Source organism: Lactuca sativa, chromosome 4 (assembly GCF_002870075.4).
Source record: "Lactuca sativa cultivar Salinas chromosome 4, Lsat_Salinas_v11, whole genome shotgun sequence".
Classification (NCBI taxonomy): domain Eukaryota; kingdom Viridiplantae; phylum Streptophyta; class Magnoliopsida; order Asterales; family Asteraceae; genus Lactuca; species Lactuca sativa.
This window is the reverse complement of record NC_056626.2, coordinates 89,861,271-89,883,865: the sequence shown is the minus strand read 5'-3', so window position 1 is coordinate 89,883,865 and position 22,595 is coordinate 89,861,271. Positions and strand designations below refer to the sequence as shown.

General features: G+C 37.9%; 1 protein-coding gene across 1 annotated transcript; it reads left to right on the top strand.

Moving 5' to 3' along the window:
- Positions 1–1,740: 1,740 nt before the first annotated feature.
- Positions 1,741–2,994, top strand: LOC111919701 (uncharacterized). The gene has a single exon (XM_023915286.1). The coding sequence runs from the start codon at positions 1,741–1,743 to the stop codon at positions 2,992–2,994; it is 1,254 nt and encodes a 417-aa protein (XP_023771054.1).
- The last annotated feature ends 19,601 nt before the right edge of the window (positions 2,995–22,595 follow it).

Here is a 22,595-nt window from a genome sequence, read left to right as displayed (position 1 = left end):
ATATTTCTCTTTCTGTTTTTATTATTTTTCAGAATATTCAATCCCTCGAAAATATTTTTCGTGTTGTTTGTTTGGTATATTTGTTTGTTCTTGCCTCTATTCAGTCACAAGGGTACAAGTATAACATAATTTGGAGCTGGGACAGGTATGATGCTAATTTTATGAGCTAGTTAAGGGTCCCTAGAAGCATGCTGCTGCATGTTGACCTAAGCCTCTACGACCTAGAGCAAGGCCTTAATGATTCGATCAATACCTATCGTTTCTTCCCAATCAGGCTGTTCTTATTTACTCGGTCTAGAGCTACCTTACTCTTCTCACATGAGTTAAGAGTTTCTCTGCTTTTTCATGTTTATAGCAGAAGGTACTTTCGGTTCTTTCACCATCCACAAACCATTCTCCATCTACTCTCGTTCACAACTGTTACCCTTGAGACTCTCGGTTCTTACCACCGAGGTTTATGATTACATCCAATCTGTGTTTATGATCTTAGATGCGAATACCACGTGCTAAGTGAAACCCAAAATACAACACCCATAATGAACTGACGGTGAATTTCTATATTCAAGATCTTACTTGTTACCTACTGAAATCTCTTTTCTTTGCGAGTTCTTTTATGAATACGTCTAAAACCAAGACTATTCTTCCCATAAAGATCCAATTTAATTTTTTTTTATATTTCTATATACTCTTTTGTCATCACAAAATATAACCTGCCTATTTGTTCAACATAACACTCGGTCTTATTTTAAGATTTGATGTTCGATTGAAGATACGCCACCTTAAGCCTATGTCATGAAAAGAAGCCTTTCAATGTTTATTCATAAACACTTGATTGTATTCTTGGGAAACCACACAAGCACTTCAAGTCATTCTTGACTTTGAAGGAAGCGATTCTTGCCCGTAATCCCCTGTTTTTTGTCTGATAATCAGAGATCACTCACATCCCATACACATTTGCTTTATTACTTTATCTTTTGTCACTCTAATGCACAATTTTTCTTTAATTTTCCCACATTCTGATGATGGTATGTTTGATTTTATTTGTCATCTAGTGAATCAAGGGCAATTCAGGTTCGTATGGCAAGTTCTATTTCAAATGATGATTGACGAAATCTTTTTGGGCGCGTGAATTTGAACGGTCCCTATACGCACGCGTGTTGGCGCATACCTAGGAGCACCTAACCTGTCAAAATCGCGCTTTTTTAGGCTACTTTTTAGTGATCACATCACAATCGTCATGATTTTTCTCTCTCCTAGCAACGGTATATAAAGGGTTTTCACGATTCTTTGTCTTCTACCAGCATCAAAATTTCTAAATTGTAACGGCGCTTTAAACTGTTCATCTTCTTCCCTCGATCAACAATGGCGACTTCTTCTTCTGCACAAGATCAGAATACTTCATCATCCTTTGTTACCATCAGGCAAAACCAGAACATGATTATAGAACTTAATCCATTTCTATATGATTCCTACATGTTACAAGTTGTCGAATGTTTGAAGTACTCTCCATTGGTTATTCCCCTAACCCAATTTGAAGTTGTTCCGATGTCTCTACTGTCTCAAGTCTACTCTTCCGCATCGTATGACAAGAACAAGGAACAAAATTTCTTTCAAATTCACTCCAAGAAGGCCTCTATTTCAAAAGAGAGATTTTGCACGTTGCTACATCTCGCTGTGGATTCTTCTGTTATTTCACCCGACTTTATTACAACATCACAAATCTTCTAGATGTTGTATGAAATGGGATACACGGATGTGCTTACCACCATTGCCAAAGTCAAGAAGTCGTGTCTACCATCTCAGTGGAATGGTCTTCTAACTCTTCTTATCAAAGGCTTGGCGAAACGAAGTGCTGGATCAGATGACACTAGTAAAGGATTTCTGACCATTCTCTATGGTCTGTACAATGGAATAAACCTAGACTATGGGTCTATTATATGGTCTCAGGTTGTGCAGAGCCTAAATACTTCCACTCGTCAGTCCGAAATTTCTTGTGGAAGGTTTTGGACTCTCATTACAAGGCGGGTGATAGATACTCTGGAAATTCCGGTGATGAAGGATGCTCTCATCGCGTCCATTGCAACTTTTAATACAAATAAGATCATCATCTCCGACCCAACAAAGTTTCTTCATTATGGTTCAACTCCTGAATCCATGTGTAGGGATGTTACAACCGAGAGTCAGGTGATGGCTGAATATAGAAAACTTCCTCCCAAGGAGCTGAGAGTTCTTTCTCCTGAGCAAAAGGCTGCCTTGGATGCTGTTGACAAGCCAAGCAACAGAGGAAAAAGGGTGACAACGAGGAAGGAAACAACCGAGGAGGATCAACCTAAGCCCTCCAAATCAAAGAAGCAAAAGTCAGAAAAGGAGTCCTCCTCAAAGCCAAAGAAAATAAAGAAATTGGCGAAGAGATCAAGAAATCAAACTCCTCCAAGTCCTGCTCATCCTAAAGAAGATGAAGAAGATGAAGTTCCTCCAGAATCTTCACGAGGTAATACTCCTCCGATATCTCCTACACCAACCGAATCTCCACCTCACAAACTTCCAACTCCACCTCCATCACCGAAACCGAAACCTCCATCGCCGACACCGAAAGTTCCAGTTTCGGTTGTTACCACTTCCCCCAAAAAACCGTCTTTTCCACCACCACCACCACTAGTTTCTTCTGTTTCCATTCCTATAACCACCTTACCAACTCCTATCATTTCCCAATCAACCACCATAACTATCCCTGAACCAACAGCAACAGTCAATGTATCTGATATGGGGGCACCTACTGAAACCGAACCCCCAGTCATCCGTAAACCTCTCACTCCAACCCACTCAATCGGTTCCAGTGCTACTCTAGGTGAAGACAATGATGAGTATGACTCTACATACTTTAGTCCATATTGGCTTCAATCTGATGAAGACAATGATGTTCCTATCAACCACCAATATTTACAGAGAATTCATGAAAAGCTGGATAAGATACTTGCAGATAATAAAGCTTAAGGTGGGGTCGTTCTTAAAGCTTTTGTGGAGACTGCCATCAAGAAATATACAACGGCTATGGATAAATCAACTGCTTCAATCAAAGAATCAACTTCTACTTGCCGAAAAGCCTCTGCCGATGTTGTTGAAGTTATTCAAACTATGCACATCTTTTTGGATTCTTTAAAAGGGCATGCTGATAAGAATGCTGCCAAAGTTCATGAATCAGTCGAATCTCTTTCCCAGTCTCTACAGGAAAAACCAAAGAAGTTTGCTGATGTTCGTTCCTCCATCCAAGCCGAAAACACTTCCCTTATAAGTTCAGTTTCCTCTCGGCTGGACTCACTTCATGCAGATATTGCTAAAGAGAGTGCTTTGACAGAATAAATTGGTCACCAAGCCTCTACTATTGCAGTTCAACAAGTTCAACTTGCGCAAGCCGAGAAGGAGATTTCCTTGTTAAAAACCGAGAGAGTTGTCTTCCGAAGCTGTGAAAATGATGTCAAGGACATGTTGACCATTCTCCTTGGTGCTCATGATCCCATTCTCACTCTCACCATCAGAAGTCATCTTGCTGGCAAACTGCTCCCTGCCCTTGCAATACTTCATGAGATGAAAGGTGTTTCGGAGCCTTTCATTACTCCAAAAAAAGGGGGAGAGGGTGGACCACAGAAAGTGATTGTAACAGCTGAAAATCTTAAACCGAATATCCCAGTTACAAAAGAACTATAGGTTAATGTAGCTTCAGGTTTTGGTCCAACAGATAAGCAGAAAAAGATTGTCAATGACAGTGATAGTGATGCAGAAGAAACTATTGCTGAAGCCCTCAAGTGAAAGAAGAGTGATAAAGAATTGGATGACAATCTGAAAATAACAGAGGAGGCAGAGGAAACAGAGAGGGGTAACAAAGAAGAAGAAGATGTCTTAAATTGTAAGAAGGCTCTGTTTCCTGAGTGGACTAGAGAGGTGCTAATCAGTCAAGCAATTGAATCACCAAGTGTTTATTGGTTAGAACCGATTGCTTCTTTCAAATGTAATAATTCAAAGGACTCACAGTTTGATATGCCAATTACAAGGAAGGCATTTACATTCCATTGTTTTGACTCAACTGCTGAGGTTCCTTTTCCTAGTCCAAAGGTTGACCGAGAGCTTATTGACTTTTACCTAAAGTATGGCCAACCTCAATACCTGACCTGGAGTGCACAGAAAATTATAACTATCAAAGTATTTATACCGAAACCCACTGGTAAGTTTGTGAACGTTCATTTCAAGATTACACGAGGATCTGCAAATTCGGTTTTGATGATTTCTCTAGCAGATCTTCCCAATCTCAATCATCATGATTGGATATTGCTATACAACATTCTGCTCAGTAATTCAAAGGAGTATGAGCCGATTCTAGACCACATAAAGAGAATGTTGGCCTCCTACATCTATGAAGTTGCAACGATGGATCAGGAGATAGAAAAAGTGATGAACAAGAAGCCGACTGTCAAGCCTACTCAAAAGCCAGGGGATGTGAACAAAATGAAGATAGGGCAAATTGATTCAACACATCTAACTGTGATGTTTACCAAAGGTGAAGCTCGCAGGTTTTTGTTTGCTCTGGTAGATAAGCACTTGCTTTCTACTGACTGCTTGGAGCACATTATCAACTTGATACATCGGTGCAAGCAGAACTTGGATGCTGACAAGAAAATTTTCACTGACATGCTCTGGTGGTATATTACCTTTCGGTACCATCTGTTAGCTATCATCCCGAGGGTATTCAAGACGGTGAAGAAGCGTTCGGTTGTTAAACAGAGTTAAAGTCTCGGTCCCAAAGACGCAAAGGGGGAGATTGATGGGGCTTATTATGTTGCGTCTTGGGCTTTTTGTATTGTATTCAGATTGTTCCTGTCCATCCGTGATTTCCTCGTAGGGTTAGACTATATATATGCATGCATGTGTGCATTGTTTTGAGACGTCTTTAATTACGCTTAAGTTTTGTAACCCTAAAACACCTCTACATTTGAAGTTCTTAATCGAGCTCTTCTGAGTTGTTGAAGCATTAATCATTCAACATATTCAATCCATATTCGTGTTTATATTTACGTACTTATTTGTTTGCATGCTTAGAATCAATCGATCCTGAAAGAACTACGTTCTAACACAGTCTCTTCAACTATCATCATCCGAAGTCTCCAGTACCGTAGTCTCTATCTAGTTTACTTTACTTTGTCTTTATTGTAAAACACTCTATTGTCCAGTATGCCTTGCATGGCTACTCTTAGAGTTGTAAACCTATTATATTTGTGAGTCTCTATAAATAGAACTCATTCTTGTTTAATCAGTAAGAAGAGAATCTCTCCTCTAATTCTAATACATATCTTGAAAGTTCTCATTCTATCTTACTTACTCAATCTTCTTACTCTCATAATCAATCACCATCTCTCTTCGGAGCAAGTCACTTGTGACTTAATCACTAACTTTGATCTCACTTATTAACTTGGTTTGAATGCATTCCTCGTTATGAATGAGCTTAAGTGTTTACTTGAAATAACAACTGTTGTCATTTACATTTCTTTACTTTTCCGCAACTAACTCGCTAACTTCTAACTCTTAATATTATTGTTGAGCTTATAGATCCTTCGAGATTAACTATTCCGCTATATAATTGTTCTAATGTTTGTTGAAGTGTGTCTCAAAGTTTTTCTCTCAACATTATCCCAAATAGTGCCTTTGCGTCTGCCACTACAAGTTGAATTTCGTGGACAAAATTCCTTTAATGGGAGGAGAATGTGACAATTATGAAAATTGTCATCAATCGTTAGCAAACTTAATAGACTAAATATTAGTCAACGTAAGATGACAATATAATATTTCACATCTCGTTATCAGCCAAATCATCCGTAAACTAAAAAAAAGGTTTGCAAAAAGTTGTGTCATCATATGTAGATAATTACGTATTTTGAAAGTACATGTCTTCCCGATCCCGGAAATATAAATTTTGTTAAAATCCGACACCGTATGAATTAGATATGATTTTTATAAAATATAAAAATCAACCGCACACAAAAAGTTGCAACGTAAAAAGCTACGAAGAGAACATTTGACCTTTAGCTAAGGTCACCAAAGGAGAATCATAGCACCCTAGAGATAAGAATTTTGAGACAAAGAATGCAAAAAACAGAGTTTCGTACGATGTGATGCATCGAAGTCTTATGTAGATTTCGAAGTTTGTAATGTTTTCTATATCAAAGGATATGCACCTCCAATATATCTATGTATTTTATCAGACATGTTTGTTTGTAACTCTTTGATAGTTGAAGTCCTGATATACGTTTTGAGTCTGTGAGTACTATAAATAGTACTAAAGTCTAGGTTATGAGATACGTACTTTCACAATAATTCTCTTTCTCATTATAACCTTGATATCCAGACTAATATGAGTTGAAACCAGATTTTATTTACTTCATCATGCTCATCTACATTCTAAATTCATAATTGATTGATTTCTTAACTCATCAAGTGGTATCAGAGCAGGAATCATCTGAAGAATTTTTTTTCTTGTTTTCATCTGTTGATTCGTTCTTTTCGCTTCAACTTTTTCAGCATTTGAAAATGTTGCTCTTCAAGCAATCTTTGAGATTTATCGGTTCTGCAATCGATAATCAATCAACTGAATCTGATTTCATTATTATTCAAGTTTTTCTTCTTTTCTAAAAAAATCGATGGCAAACATGAACGTGAATACAATCATGAATTACACAAATCTTCTTGGTTCTTCCACGAAAACCCAAATATTACTTGTAGAGTACTATGATCAGTGGGCGGATCGAATGGAGGATTATCTCACATGAATCAGAGAAGATTTATGGCATCCAATTGATAAAGGACCACATCAAGCTGATCTTGTTCAATTAGTGGAATAACAACACAAAGGGAAGATATAAAATTGGATTCATTGAAGAAAGAAGCAAATGATAAAATGTGTATTCCTGAATTGCGAGGAGCCTTACCACTAGTGGTCTATAATTACGTTCGTGGATGCAAAACAACACAGGAGGTCTGGAATTTCAAAGAAAAATTTCAATGAAATGAGCACACAAAGCAGGGTTGATCTACAATTGCTCAAAGTATAATGTAGTTCAGACTGTGTTGGAGTCCAACATTACCTTTATTATTGGTTTCAGGAGAGAATGGAAGAATATATGCTTGATGATAAAAATGCAAGAGAACTTCGACTCTTAATCTTTTTCGAATCTTTACAATATACTCAAATCTCATGAGTACGAGGTTAAAGAAATTATTGATGAAAAGGACAAAATGGATTTTGGTGGTCCTTTGGCATTAGTCTAAAAAACAAATGTTAAATAAGTTTGTTATGATGAAGAAGAAGGTGTTGGCGAAGAAGGCTTGATAATGAATTTAGACAATGAATCATTGGCGTATTATTCAAAAAATAGCGTCAGAAAGTTTTATAAGAAGCTCATGAACAGTAATTTAAAAAACAGTTCTCTCAAAAAAACATCTTCGACATCTAGTTCTAGTGTTCAACACAAAAATGATGAGAAGTTTGTTGAAAAGAAGGAAGAGAAGAAACTCACTGGAGATTCTGGCTATGATTGCATCTATTGCAATGGAAACGATCACCTAGCTAGAGATTGTATGTTGAAGAAAAAGGAGGAGAAGAAAGAGAAAGTAAAAGATGAAGCTTACTACGCCATGAAAATGAAAAAACCGAAAGAAAAATCAAAGAATCATTCTCTAGTTGCGGAGAATTTGAATGAAGATGAGGGCATTTATCAAATATGGGTGTCTAGATCAGATGACAACGAAGTGCGTCATCCGATGCATGGTTGATAGAAATATTAAACGATCGATACATTCTATATTATGAGAAGAATAATTGATATGGAACGATAATGATTGAAAAGTAATTGGGTTCTATTAATCTCAGCAGTAGAACAGTTCTTGAAAATGGAACAATTCTATTAGTGATGGAAAAAGACGTGACCCTAGATATTACATGCATACGCTATATATAGAAAAAATAAGACATCAATCCCGAAGATGGACATGCCCCATTTCGGAATTGGAACAAAATATAAATCCGAAAACAACTATTTGACACAAAGCTTAATTAGACTTAACAATCTCCTCCTTTGTATCAAATCGGAAGGAGGTCTTCTTTATTGCCTTTGCTCTTCAAAAATCATAGGCACAATCTTCATAAGAGAAGCTTAGATAGATATATACAACCAAATCATGTCCGAAATGCACTTGAGATCTGCAACAAAATTGGATTTGTTCACTTCAGCTCTTGAAAGAATGGAGTTCAAAGAAATTTTGGAATACAAATGCTTATCCCTTAGATAGAACATGCAATTCTTGATCACTTCACCTTCCTTTATCTTTTACACAATACTCTAATGCTTCTTGTTGATGAGTCCGTCCCTTAGATGTTGGATATCTTCCGGTTGTTCTTGTTGCTTTTTCAGAACAGAAGAAATTTCCACATCCATCTTCGCAATTTCCAGAATGTAACATTTGATTATCCACTTCAAGTTCTTATATATAGAATCATATTTCTTTACATCCTTCATAATAATGTAGAACAAAGAGATCCAATCATAAGGATTCATGAATGGAAGATCAACCAAAGTGAATTCGTGAAGAACATGATTGGCACCTCGGAATCCCTTGAATTGTATATTAAAATTTTTTTCTATCTGAATCGGCAAGCCAACCTTCAACCCCATAATTATTTTTAAACTCCATGACTCATATTGTGGTTTCGCAGATTTCAGATAGAATGAGAAGAGCTTTTGATTTACAGCTTTTTTGGAGATCAAAGATTTCTTAATTTTTTCAAAGAATCTGAAGAGAAAGGCTCTTGGAGTCATGGGTAAATCCAACCAATCTACTTCATTATTTGTGTCAAAGGAGGTGGTAGGTTCTAACCAATAGAGATTCGGATCATCAATTGCTTCCTTTTGAATTCGCTCAAGTTTCTTCTTGAGGGCATTGAGTTCCTTAAGCTCTTTATCCATTCTTTCTCTTTCTACCCTTTCAGATCCAGTCATCATTGGGTCCTATTCAGTATCTTCATCAACTTTGCCTTTGCCTTTTCCCGATCCGGAAGCTTCATTATCCTTCCGATTAGATGCCTTTTTCAAGTTTTCCTCGTCTTCTCCCCCTTTTTTTTTGAAGAAGGCCTTCTTCTCAAAACACCCTGAATTTGATTCAGAACAGTGAACACAGGTTATAGCTTGTCGGAGAGAGCCTGACGCACAAGGTCAATGAATGGAGCATCACAACACGAAACGATGCACAATAATTGTTGGTGGATGTCATAATTTCAACATTTGATTAAAGATTTTTCTTCCTCTAGTTTTGCAATTTTGACCAACATATTCTTCAACTTTTCATTCAAAACTTTTGTTTTCGTAGTTTGCTCCGCTAATGCATCCATGTTGGTGTTTTCAACAGCCAATTCGTTTTGTAACTTGGTAAGCTTTTTAGAAATTAAGGTATTGAGTTCAACACCATACTTCTGAATGTTTAAGCATGGAGTTGAAAAAGAATCTATTTCGGCTTGTAGAGAAGTCTGAAATGTTTAAATCAGTTTTTTCATGGCAGCCACATTCTGGTCAGAAGAAGTCCGGAAGTCAGTCATGAACTCCTTGACTTCCTGTTGTAATTGCAGGACCTTTTCTGTAGCTTTTGAGATTTTCCGTTCGGAAGCTTGATTAGCTTTTGTTGTTTTTTCAAGCACCTTGGAGTTTAATGATGTAATAATTTCCATAGTTGCTCAATTCGTTGTGAGAAAATGTTCCCATTTCGTGGAAGAGAAGGAATATGAATACTCTAAAATTTAATCAATCTTTTTCATTCAACTGCTTGAATTTCCCTTTCGTTATTGGAGCTTTGTCATCATCACTGTTGAAATTTATAGAGAATGGATGAAAGACCAAATATGAAATCGGTTCTTGATCATCTCCAAATAAGATATCAACATCGTCTCGAACAGGAGGAACAAAAGAGGAAGGTTATTCAGAATTCACACCAATGTTCTCATTGGGCCCCACATCAGATGCGTTTCCCGGGATGCCAGAAGTCCTAATCTCCTCCGAAATGGATTCGATAATAGTAACTTCTAGTGGAGTGAAGACAGATGATGTAGTAGGGATGGTTAAATTTGTGAAGATTGGTGAGGATATTGGAAATGAAACCGATGGAAGTGATGTTTTAATAAAACTCATTTATGGGAGTGGAGGGATAGATTATACCGTAATAGATGAGGTGATGGGTAAGGTGGACATTGGTAATGTTGGAGGATTGAATGGAGGTGGAGTGGTGAGGTTCAGAAATGGTTGCTTCATGATATTATCAAAGACATTAGATTTAGGCAGTAAGGAAGGAGTAGAAAAAATACCTTTGGAGATGTCTCAAGATTTGGAAGTTCGGAAGTGTGAGCGTTATCTTCCTCATCATTTTGGAAAGTGGTATCCTCCTGAATTTTTGGTACTGTACTCTCTTCTGATTGTTCTTGAAGAACTGGAGATGGAGATCTCGGTTTCTGAACTTCTTCGGAACATTGACCTTCTCTGAAGAAGCAGCCTTAGCATTCCGCTTACCTCCTCTCTTTGGTTTACCACCTTCTTCTATGCTTTTCTATAATTCCGCTGGGATGGGACGAACACAAGAAGAGGGCATTTCCCGATAAGCCCTGATAATGGCTTTGTCCAATGACACTTTCTCTAACAAAGCGTCAGGTATAGAACCAACGAAGTCAAAGTTGTGTGGATCCGACATAACAAATGTGGTCGTTTGGAGCGTCGGAATTTCATCCATTAAAGAATCTTGAATCAGAGGTACCTTGAAGTGACTTATTGCTCGGTTTACAATAATAGACCAGAAACAAGCACATGAAATTTTCGTGTGTCGTGTGGATGAAGTGGTGCTTTGGACAAACTGAGCCCAAATTACAGACCCAAATTCCAAGTTGATTACATGGTATAGACCATAGATTAAAGTATAGAAAAGCTTGTTGGTACTATCTGATCCCAAAACCCTTCTCTGATAAGCTTTTGAACAAAAGGGTAAACAACCCATTCCACATCGGAGGCAAAAAGGATTTACTGAACTTCGATAATAAAAAATATCACCAATGTAACCCATTTGGTAAAACATTTCAATCAAGTAGGTTGCAGGAATCGATTCACGATCTACACTGATTTTAGGCGTAACAAGCCCTAAAAGTCTGCAAAAATTGGTCATCGTGATCGAGGTCTTGTGGTTCGAAACTTCAAAGTTAAAAATATATCTAGATTTGCTGTAGATTGTAGCCGAGAAAACTTTAAAGAGATAAACAAGAGGAACATCTTCAACCATTGTTAGAGCCTTGATCCATGGTGAAAACTTCAAGCACTCGATCAAAGGTCTGATCAAGGCGTTGTAGCGTGACGCATCGAGGTCGATGATGAGGTTTTGGTTTGGTTTAATAGCCAGCATGATCACTAATGCACATTGATCAGCAAATGAGGCATTTTCAAAGGAAGCCATGGAATTGAAGAAGATGAATAGTTGAGAACAATTTAGAGCTTGGAGTTTTCCTTGAAAATTCGTGAGCAGTGTTTGGGGTGAGAGAGAATGAACCGTTTAAGAACCTCTTATATGGAAGACGATGAGTGGAGAGAGAAACCTCCGTTTCACGTTCCTGTAGTGCTAAAAAATTACCCAATAATAATGTGCCACCTCATCAATCATATGTTAGGGCCGTTGTAACAGACACGCTGGTGTCATGGAAATTCAAAAGTCACGCCATGATTTGAATTTTCATTGTAGAGAACAAGGCCTTTTTGGGACCTCAACTTTCGGAATCATTGATCTACCCTCAAGCTTGTAGAAGCAGGAACCGTATCCATTGTAACTATGACAAAGATCCGTTCTTCAGAATTAAAGTAATCAATTGAAACAGTAACCAGAATTTGTAAAATCATAAGGATTTTAGTGCAAGCGTATGCCAAAGAAAAAGAAATAAAGCAAATTTAATGTGTGGGATTTTGTGATATCAAACAACTTTGATATGAAAAAATGGTGGATCCCAGACAACGATCTCTTCCTTCTGAGTCAAGAGAGACTATGAAGTGCTAGTGTGGTTTCCCGTTGAATTACGATCATCAGTTTGTTAAGAAACTATGAAAGGCTTCTTTAATAAGGCTTAATGGGTGGCTTCAATGGCAAACAAATTCCGAAACTTAACATAAGTCCGAAGATCTGAAAGAAGTACTTGTTTGACCGGTGTAGCCATAAAAACAAGTAAGCTTTGGATTTCCTTTAAAATAACTTGGAATTTCGGAAAAATGTTTATTCGAAAATCTCAAAAAATATAAACTTGGATCTTATTGGGAAGAAATTTCTTGGGAGTAGAAAATTTCATTAAGACCACTAAAAAAAAGATTTAGAACATTCAAAGGTACAAACCAAATGGTTTTATCCATCAATTCAATGGCTAAAATATCTGGAACAATACATTTATCATCGTCAATTCATAAAAGGGAGTTGGATTTTGGGTTTCACTTGAAATCATGGTAAAATCGATTTCAAGATCATAAACACAGAAGTTGTGTAAATATAAACCTCAGTGGTAAAACCTAAGAGTCTCAAGAGTTACATTTATGATAATGAGGTATATGGAGAATAATAGATTGGTTCCGAAGAGAATAATGTACCTCTGTTATATTTGTTTGGACCAAGTAGGAAACTCTTAAATCTATTTGAGAAGAGTAAGGTAGCTCAATGACTTATGTGAATAAATAGCCTAATTGGGAAGAAATGATTGTTTCATTAAGGTTTCAAACATAGAGTCTGGGAGGCTTTGGACAACATGCTTCTATGGACGCTTAACTATTTCATTATTGCGAAATTATACATGTCCCTCCTTTCTGAATGAATTGAGCAAGAATAATAGATTGGGAGTCGAATGGTTGGGACTTTCACGAAAATCATAGTAACAATGATTTTGCAATCATTAACAAGAATGTTTGTAGTCCATATACCAAATCTGGTCTTGTTTCGGTAATCAAGGGACTACGTGGATGTCAAGATAAGATATGGTAGAAAGAAGTGGTGAAGTGACCGACAATTCCTTGAAAAGAAAATATTTTTGATGTTTTTGATTTTTCAAAAATCTAAAAAGAATAAAATATTTTTGAGATTTTGAATTTTTGAAAAGAAAATATAGAAGCTTATAAAATAGTTTTGGAATTTTGATTTTCAAAAAAATAAAATAAATAAATCCGATCAATTCCGAACAAATCCGAAGCTCGGAACAAATCGGAAGTCAATAGTTAAATCGGATCAATTCCGAAAATCAGAACCATTCAGAATGCTACAATAACACTTACAATTACGAACAGATTTCAGAACTGATTCGGCTTCAATAATTTCCAACCCTTGTAGAATGTGATTAAAATATGCTTATGGTAAGGCCTTCGTGAAGATATTGGCTAACTGATCTGAGGATCGAACAAAGTGAACTTCGATATTTCCATCTTCGTCATGGTCCTTTATGAAGTGTTATCTCAGTGCTATATGCTTTGTCTTGGAATGTTGGACTGAATTATGGTAGATTCGTATGGCACTTTCAGAATCACAAAATAATGGAATTCGTTTCATATTGATTCCGTAGTCTCTTAGTTGATTCTTAATCCAAACCACTTGTGATGTACATGATGTCGCGACAATATATTCTGCTTCCGCTGTGGATGATGACACACATATTTTCTTCATAGATTGCCAGCTGATTAGCTGGAAATCCAGAAATTAACATCCACCTGATGTGCCTTTTCGATGAAGGCCACAACCACCAGGGTCAACGTCCGAATAAGCTTGCACAAAGAATCCCGAATTGGACGGATACCATAAACCTAGTGAAGATGTTTGTCTTAGATATCAGAATATGCTCTTAACCGCCAACATGTGAGGTTCTCGAGGATTCTCTTGAAATCTGGCACAGTAACAAACATCAAACATCATGTCAGAACGACTATATGTCAGATACAACAAAGATTCGATTATCTTAAGAAACAACGTGATATTCGTTGCTGGTTTATCAAGAGAAGGAGTGAGTTTTGTTCCGAACGCCATAGGGACTTTGACTTTTGAATCACCTACCATTCCGAATTTGGCCAATAACAACTTTGTGAATGCTTCTTGATTAATGAATATTTCGTCCGAACTCTGTCTTATTTTTAAACCAAGGAAAAACTTAATTTTACCAATATAACTCATTTCAAATTTTGTTTCCATTAATTTTTGGAATTCAACAGTCATGCTAGGATTAGTGGACCCAAAAATAATATCAACATAAATCTGAACTATCATTAAATGGTCACCCTCCTTCTTCCGAAAGAAGGTTTGATCAAACAACCATGTTTGAATTTAGGCTGTTTTATGAAACGAGTTAGAGTTTCATACCATGCACGTGGAGCTTGTTTAAGACCATATACAACTTTGTCCAAAACATAACAGTGATTCATAAAATTTTCATTCACAAAACCTGGAGGTTGTTCAACGTAGACTGTTTCTTCAATTTCTCTGTTCAGAAATACACACTTCATATCCATTTGATATACTTCAACGCTTTTGTGAGCAACATAGGCGAGAAATATGTGAACTTGTTGGGAATAATGACGAGATGATGTAACGCCTGTGTTTCTGGGCTCGTCATTAATTTTGATGCAATAGTCTAGGTTAACCTTTGTAACCCGTTTTGAAATAATAGAAGTGTATTATTTGGGTATTGTGTGTTTTGTGCTTAATTGTGTGTCGTAATTGAATTAAGGATGAAAATGAGCGTCAAAATGAATTGTTAGATAAGCTCGATATCTAAGGATAATGTTGTAGTGGTTTAAACAAGGATTCCAAATATATAAAGAATGCCGAAATCCGAGTCATAACAAAGAAGTTAAGACCGGTCGAAGTTTCGCAACAGAACCGATACGACGCTGAATGATATAAAAAGTGAATTTATGATGGAGCGATATTTAGACTTAGTGATCTAAACGAAAGTCGTAGAGTTTGTTAAACCGAGAGCCTGCATAAAAAGAATGCCCAAATCTGACTTCGTATGAGGAAGTTAGGATTTTTCTAAGTTTCAGCTTAGCGGTATGCAGCCCGAAACTCGAATATGAGATCGAGTGATTTTTAGTCGAAGCAATCTACATGGGAATCGAAGATCTTGTTAATAGTAGTGCAACGATAAAAAGACAGATGAAAACGGACGTCGGATGAAGAAGTTATGAGTTTCTAATGGAGTTTTCCTGTCCCGACCTACTAAAAATAAAATCCAAATCAGCCAACAGAGTCTAAACGAGAGTAGTAGAGCATAATCTCACCTACGCGTGCATATAAAGAACGTCGAAAACGGAGCTCGTATGCGAAAGATATGAATTTCTGAAGTTCGGAACACAAAAATCGAGGTTGTGTCAGAACTCACGACGTGAGCACAGACCTGACGCCTTCCTGGGCAAGTGGACGAGTGATGCATGCAGTGACCTGCTGAGGTCACGACGTGAACATTAAAAACTCACCACGTGAGTGCATAAATTTCACCCTATAAATAGAAATCAAGGGTCAGCCGATTTTGGTTGATCCTCCCTTACTCTCCCACTCCTTATAAACTCTCTAAGCCCTATTTTAACCCCCGAAGCCCCGGTATCATCCCAAGACCAGAAGATACCGAGAAGAAAAGAGTTTCCGAGCCGAAGCTCTGCCCACGAGAAGCCCGGTGTCTGAAGTGATCCCGGTTTCATCGAAGAGTTACTACTTTAAGAGCCGTAGTGCGGTCCGATAATCATCTTATCAAGTGAGTGTGTAGTTACTTCTAACGAATAATTATGAAGTATTTGATATGAAATATGTGCTATGTGTATATATTGTTGTTTATATGTGTGAATGTATATTCACTTTCTTCTAACGCATAGATATGATTTATTCTCTATGAAATACGTGTTATGTGCATGTGTCTCATCTATTATTTGGAATGTGTATTGAATGAACATGCTATACAGGTTTTAAACTACGTATAAATAAAAATGTATATTTTATCTAATAATATGTTGGGTAGAACATCGGTAGATAGTTGATGTGTGATAAAATGATGAGAGGACTCGATGTTTTTGTTGTTGAACTAGTTGTCCAGCAGAGTATGGATGACTACCACAGACTCTTTCTAGACAGTCATGTGGAACGCTAGCAGGCTCATAACCTGTAGGTGTTTGTGAACAATGTGTTCACCAGTGTACTCTATCCCCCTCATGGTTTGCCTTTAGGACATTTATTGTTGAGGAAACCCCTTGCAGTAATGTCCATCTCGATGAAAATCCTAGATTAGGTCCCTTGTAATAGATGTTGTTTTAGGGACATAAAGTGAGGATAACAGGAATGGGTAATTGGGTTATTGTTGGTTGGTGAATTAAATATAATTATTTATTGTGGGTTGAAAACCCTATATGCTCACCAGGCTCCCAAGCTTGACCCACTCAGTTTTGTTGTATTACAGGTGGTGGTGCGAGAGCATAAGTTGGATGACTTATCAAAATGTTTTGATTTTGGACCTATTGTTATATGTAACTGTTGTAAGGTCTATCTTGTGTTGTTTATGCTTTTGGTCTGTTTATCGGAACATAACATCCCGAATTTTGTTATATAATGACAATGCATCTCCTGATGAAATGCTTTGGTCAATTCTAGCTTATCATATTTTGTTTTGGGAACAAATTTTGCAACTGTTTTAATCAAAGGATTACTCTAAATATATTTTAAAAGCATAAATAAAATCGGTCTTTTCTGGCCGTGATTTTGGGGATGTCACAGACGACGAATGTGAAATATGAAGAACAATCATGAATCAATCACCATAATATGAAAGTAATATGACAAAGGTTTTTTGTATATTGATATTGATATAAACATACAAAGAAAACCCTAATCAGGAAAATGCTTACATCAAAAGCTAACCTAATGATTATTTATAGGGAACATAAAATATTTACCAAAAATATAAAACCCTAAGAAGGCTTCCCTAAATAACCAAAAATGCCAAATCAGTTTTAATGTCTCAAATACTCAACAATCTCCCCGTACATGTTGAAACTGATGAAGATCACAGTTTTCGATCTTCTTAGCATTTGTCCCTCTAAATTGCGAGACTCATCAATACATGGGGTCTCCAAAGAGACAAAAACAAATAACATCTTCCAAATGCAAACTCCCCATTGAATAATCAACACTCCCCCTTGAATCTTAAACAAATACCATGGACAGAATCCGGAAAGTTAAGAAGAATCACCAACAATCTTCGCTATCTCATTGAGTAAGTCGTATAACCAACTCTGTCATAAGGAGCAAGTTTGCCAAAATAGATATTCAAAACCTGTCAAATTTGATTAAATAAATCCTTTTTAGACAAAAAGAATATAATTAGAAGCAATAATTTAGAAGGGTTTAAAAAGAATAAGAACAAAGAAAAAGGATAGGAATTGAAAATATTTTTGTAAGAAGGGGTTAAAATTGATAAAAACCCAAGAAACTGCAAAGAATTGTGTGAACTGGGGTAGAAGCCATCATTTGTGGAAAGATTAAGGGCTATAAATTAAAGTCGAAGCGTCTTCTTCACTGGAATGGGAAAAACACGTTTGTTGACTTAAAAAAGTCAAAATCAGATTATTAGATGAAAATCGCCGATCAAACTTCAATTCCGAAAGCGATCCAAAGACATCCGATTGCCAATGATACGATAATACCCTTCCGATTAAGATGCTGATATCAATTTCCGAAACCGGGACCTGTTTAATTCCGAATGCAGGTTTTCCAGTATCGATTTTGAAAGATTTGAGGCTTGAAACTCCAATTCCGATGTGTGCCACTGAATTCCGATTCCGAATGCTTGAATATGAACAGTAAACTCCGATTGAAGATATTCAATTCTGAAACGAAAACTCAAAAAAGAATATTGGTCATATAATTCATATGTGATTAGATACATATAATCCCATGTGACTATATGTATCTAATCACATACGATTAAAGTCGACAAAAAATAATTATTGAATCGAGAACGCAATCACGACATATGTGATTAAATATATCTAATCACATGATTTATATGGATAAAAAGGAATATTGTCCATATAAATCATATGTTATTAAATACAAATAATCACATGTGATTATATACACATAATCATGGTTGATGGTGATGGGTGGTGGTCGTGTGTAGTGACGTTTAGTGGTGGTAGGTGGTGAAGGGTAGTGGGGGTGACATATGGGGTGGTGATTATAGTGGGTGGCAGGTGGCGGTGGCGAGCGGTGGTGATGGGTGGGTGGGTGGTGGTTGGTGGTGAGGGTGGTGATGGTGTATAGTAGTTTTGGTGGGTGATGCGTGGGGTGGTGAAAGTAGGTAGCGGTGATGGGTGGTGCTCGGTGGTTTTGGTGGGTGGTGGGTGGAGGTGATGGTGGCGGGCAGTGGTGATAGGTGGTGTTGGTCGGTGGTGATGGGTGGTGCTGGTGGAAATGGGTGGTGGGTGGTGGAGGCGGATGGTGGTGATGGTTGGTGGGTGGTGGTTAGTTGAAATGGCGGGTTGTAGCACCTGGTTCTTGGTATGAATTTTATTTAAGTGTTTTGCATTTTTTTAGCCTGGGACTCGGCGAGTTGAAGGACCAACTCACCGAGTAGAAGCGGGATGGGATGCAAAATTTAAGTATTGGACTCATCGACTCGGGTCCTGGACTCGACGAGTAGGCTCTGACTGGACAAAAACCCTAATATGAGGGTTTGCACCCTATTTAATCATCTCTTTCAGCCACCACTCGTCCATATTGCTCCCAGAAACCCTCCATAGCAAATCCTAAGTGTTTTGGTGCAAGATCTAAGGCTTTTATGGTGATTTTGGTAGTTTTGTTCACAAAGAAGAAGGAAGAGCATAGAAGGATCTAGAGAAGACTGAAGGATTCGAGTTTGGTACCTCATTTTCAGTCTTTGAAAGGTATAAATTCTGTACCTTGCTTGTTCATTTGTTAGATACCTTTTTGGGGAAGATTTAGGGCTTTTTAAGCCATATGAGGTAGCCAACCATGATTGTAAACATGGTTGGGGGTCAAGACTTCAGATCTAAGTCTTGGAAGGATCCACAAGGAAGATTTGGGTTGCTTTTGCACCCAAGGAAGGTCCCATGCAACATAAGAGCCATTTTAGAGCCTTTTAGGCTCAAAAGTCCCATGGATGCATGTAAAGTTCATAACTTTACGTGTTAGATCGAGCTTAGGGGCTTGGATCTATCATTTGGTCAAAGGTTGTACATTAGAAATTGAGGATTTAGGGCATGGAAGTTATCGACTCGGTGAGTCCGTTCGTGGGGCTCGATGAGTCCAAGGCATAAGGTCCCATATATGTTGAGGGTCAAAAGAACTCATTTGGGTGTTAGAAGGGTTGTAGAAGGTCCGAAGGAGTGACCCAACATGTTGGACTTAGACTTAGACCTGGAGCTCATGGGACTCGACGAGTGCTAGAACAGACTCGACGAGTCCAAGGCAATCTCCTTATGGTTGAAGATGAACTTGACGAGTTTTTCATACAACTCGGAGAGTCAAGGATAGGACTTGTTCATTAGATGAAGGTGAACTCGACGAGTTGTTCATACAACTCGGCGAGTCGGATGAAGGTTCATTCGATGTTCATAACGAAGGGGAACTCGTCGAGTCGTTGCTAAACTCAACGAGTTGAGTCGTGGATAACGATGAGTAAAGGGTAGGGACACGACGAGTTGACGGCCCAACTCGGTGAGTCGGGTCAACCGGAAGTTGACTTTGACATGGACTTGGTTGCGGGGGGCGGGGGGGGGGGGGGGGTAAAATAGTCATTTTACCCTAAGAGTAGAGATTAGATTCTGATTGAGTGTTTTGTGGGGATTATGGGCGGAGGATTTCGGGAGTAGCAGCAGACAGAGGTTTCCCACACAGATTATCAGCATCTACTCGTACGAGGTGAGTTACCTTCCAGTAGCGGTGGGTCTACGACCACAATGCAGGCCTACGAATAGGAGTTGTATGATTAGATGATTGTCTTTGTGATATCATCTAGCTTTGTTACTATCTAATATGTTATATGCTGGCATGATATGTTATATGTGATAGTAGTAGATTTCGATTGTCAGGACCGAAGGGTAGGTCAGACACCCCAAATATGTATGACAGTATGTGATGATATGTTTATATGCTGGCATGATATGTTATATGTGATAGTGGTAGTAGGAAGGGAATAGTCCCCAAGTTCGGTTGTTAGGACCTAAGGGTAGTTCAGACACCCCAGATATGTATGATAGTATGTTTATGTTATGATATATGTAATAGTAGTAGTAGGGGTGTAATAGTCCCCAATGGTCGGTTGTTAGGACCGACGGGTAGGTCAGCACCCCAGAATGGCTTGACATGGGTAGGTCAGCACCCCAGAATGGCCGTACAGGGTAGGTCGGGAACTCCAGAATTGTCCGGCAGTATGTATGTTATGTGATTGTATGGTATGTGGTACGATGGGGGAACTCACTAAGCTTCGTGCTTATATTTTACAGTTTTAGTTACAGGTACCTCTTCAGTGAAGGGGAAGGAGGTGGTATAGTAGCGACACATCATACACACACTCATTGTTTTCCGCACTATGGATATTTTGGGATTGTACTCTGACGTGTTATTATTTTATGACTTGGGTTTTCAGACATGATACATTGTTTTATGAGATGATGTGATTTCACAGTGTTTTCGTATGAATGTTTTTATAAGTTAGTTAATTAAAAAAAAATTAGAATTGAAAATTGGGTCGTTACACGGGCGGTGGTGATAAGTGGTGGTGGTGGAGGTGGTGATGGGTGGTAGGTAGTGGTAATGACAGGTGGTGGTCATAATGGTCCGTAGTACTGATGGGTGGTGGTGATGGGTGGTGGTGGTGGATGATATTGTTTGGGTGGTGAGTGATGTTGGTTAGTGACTTTTTAATAAAAATTACTTATTTCTTGGTTTATATTTATATTATACGATGATTCTAATTTTAAAAAATTGTTTGGTCAAATTTTGTTATCAAATGTTCTGGCAATAAGAAATGTTCAAATGAGATCAATTCTTAACTTCAGAACAAATGAGAACAATTATGTGCCACACATTTCAATTTATTGAAAAAAATAGACAAAACTTCAAAAATGGTCCCTGTGGTTTTCAAAAATATCAAGTTTAGTCCCTAAGTTCAAAAAACCTCACAGATCGTCCCTTTGGTTTCAAAACTTTTAACATTTGGCCCTTCTGGTTCACTCCGTTACCATTTAGCCATTAAGTCAGGGGCATTTTTGTCATTTCATTACCCAGGGACCATTTATGAGGTTTTCTATTACTTTTTTTAAATACAAAAATAAATTTAATATGCAAGGGTCCCACCTCTCTCTCTCTCTCTTTCTCTCTCTCTCTCTCTTTCTCTCTCTCTCTCTCTCTCTCTCTCTCTCTCTCTCTCTCGTTTATGCCAGATAACCCAAAGCATCAACTTCATCTTCATTTTATATCTGGTAACCAAAATCAAAACTTGGAAACTAAAAATCCAAGATTTGGAGGTGCTTAGATGGCTTGTACCCTGATTGGTATTCCCATGGAAAACCACTGCCACTCCATCACCTAGTTATATGTAATTTTTAGCCATGGACCATCGGACGACCTTCCTCCACAGTTAAAGCAATTTCCTTGAATCTAATTAGAAAAAAGTGAACCCATGATCAAATATTTCATATGGATTTAAAATCCCCCGACTCCATTCTTGGATCTGGATCTAAATTTGTTATTAGAGATTGCATTTTGTGTCTAAATCGTCATACACGGAGGTTCCGAAGGGGAAGAGAAGGGGGAGGATGGTGTTCGGTGGTAGGTTCGATGATGATGATGATGATGCTCTTATAGGTTCAACAAGAAAAATAGATAGATACGTACCAAAAGCAAGCTCTTGATGTGTGTTTGGTTTATCTCATCTGATGTTGACAACAATGGTAGCGAGGGAAGGAGGAGCAAAATAGTTCAGAAACAAGTGGGGGTGTTCGACTGTTGATGCTCGATAGGAAGAGCGAAAAAATAGAGGGAATTAGTTTTCTAGTGGCTCCCCGTTTGGCTGCTAAGCCTTGTCACCGGAGTTGTGGCTTCAAGAGATGCAATGATCGATCAAGAAACAACAGGGGTGTTTTTGGATATCTTATTGATGAGAAGGATCAAAAGGACCGGTTTTTAAAGAGGTTTCCACAGACAGATAATTTGGATCTCAACCCGCCCCTTTCGACTATTTCGAACAAGAAACCGACGTCAATGCTGTAGAAGATGTTGATTTCAATCATACGAATAAGATACAACTCGCTAAGGTGGAGACCCATTTTGTTTCTGAGCAGAACCACACCATAGACTGGGTGATTATCCATTTCGATTTCAGTTCGACTAATGGTGAAACCCTACTCGATACACGTTTTATTGAGAACCATGAGGAATAACACGATCAATTTTAGAGTTTAGATGACGTTGGGGAAGACAAAGCTTTTATTGAGAACCATGTGTGT

Bases quoted from the DNA above. Each gene is read 5' to 3' on its own strand.
- LOC111919701 (XM_023915286.1), top strand. From the start codon at position 1,741: ATGGGATACACGGATGTGCTTACCACCATTGCCAAAGTCAAGAAGTCG.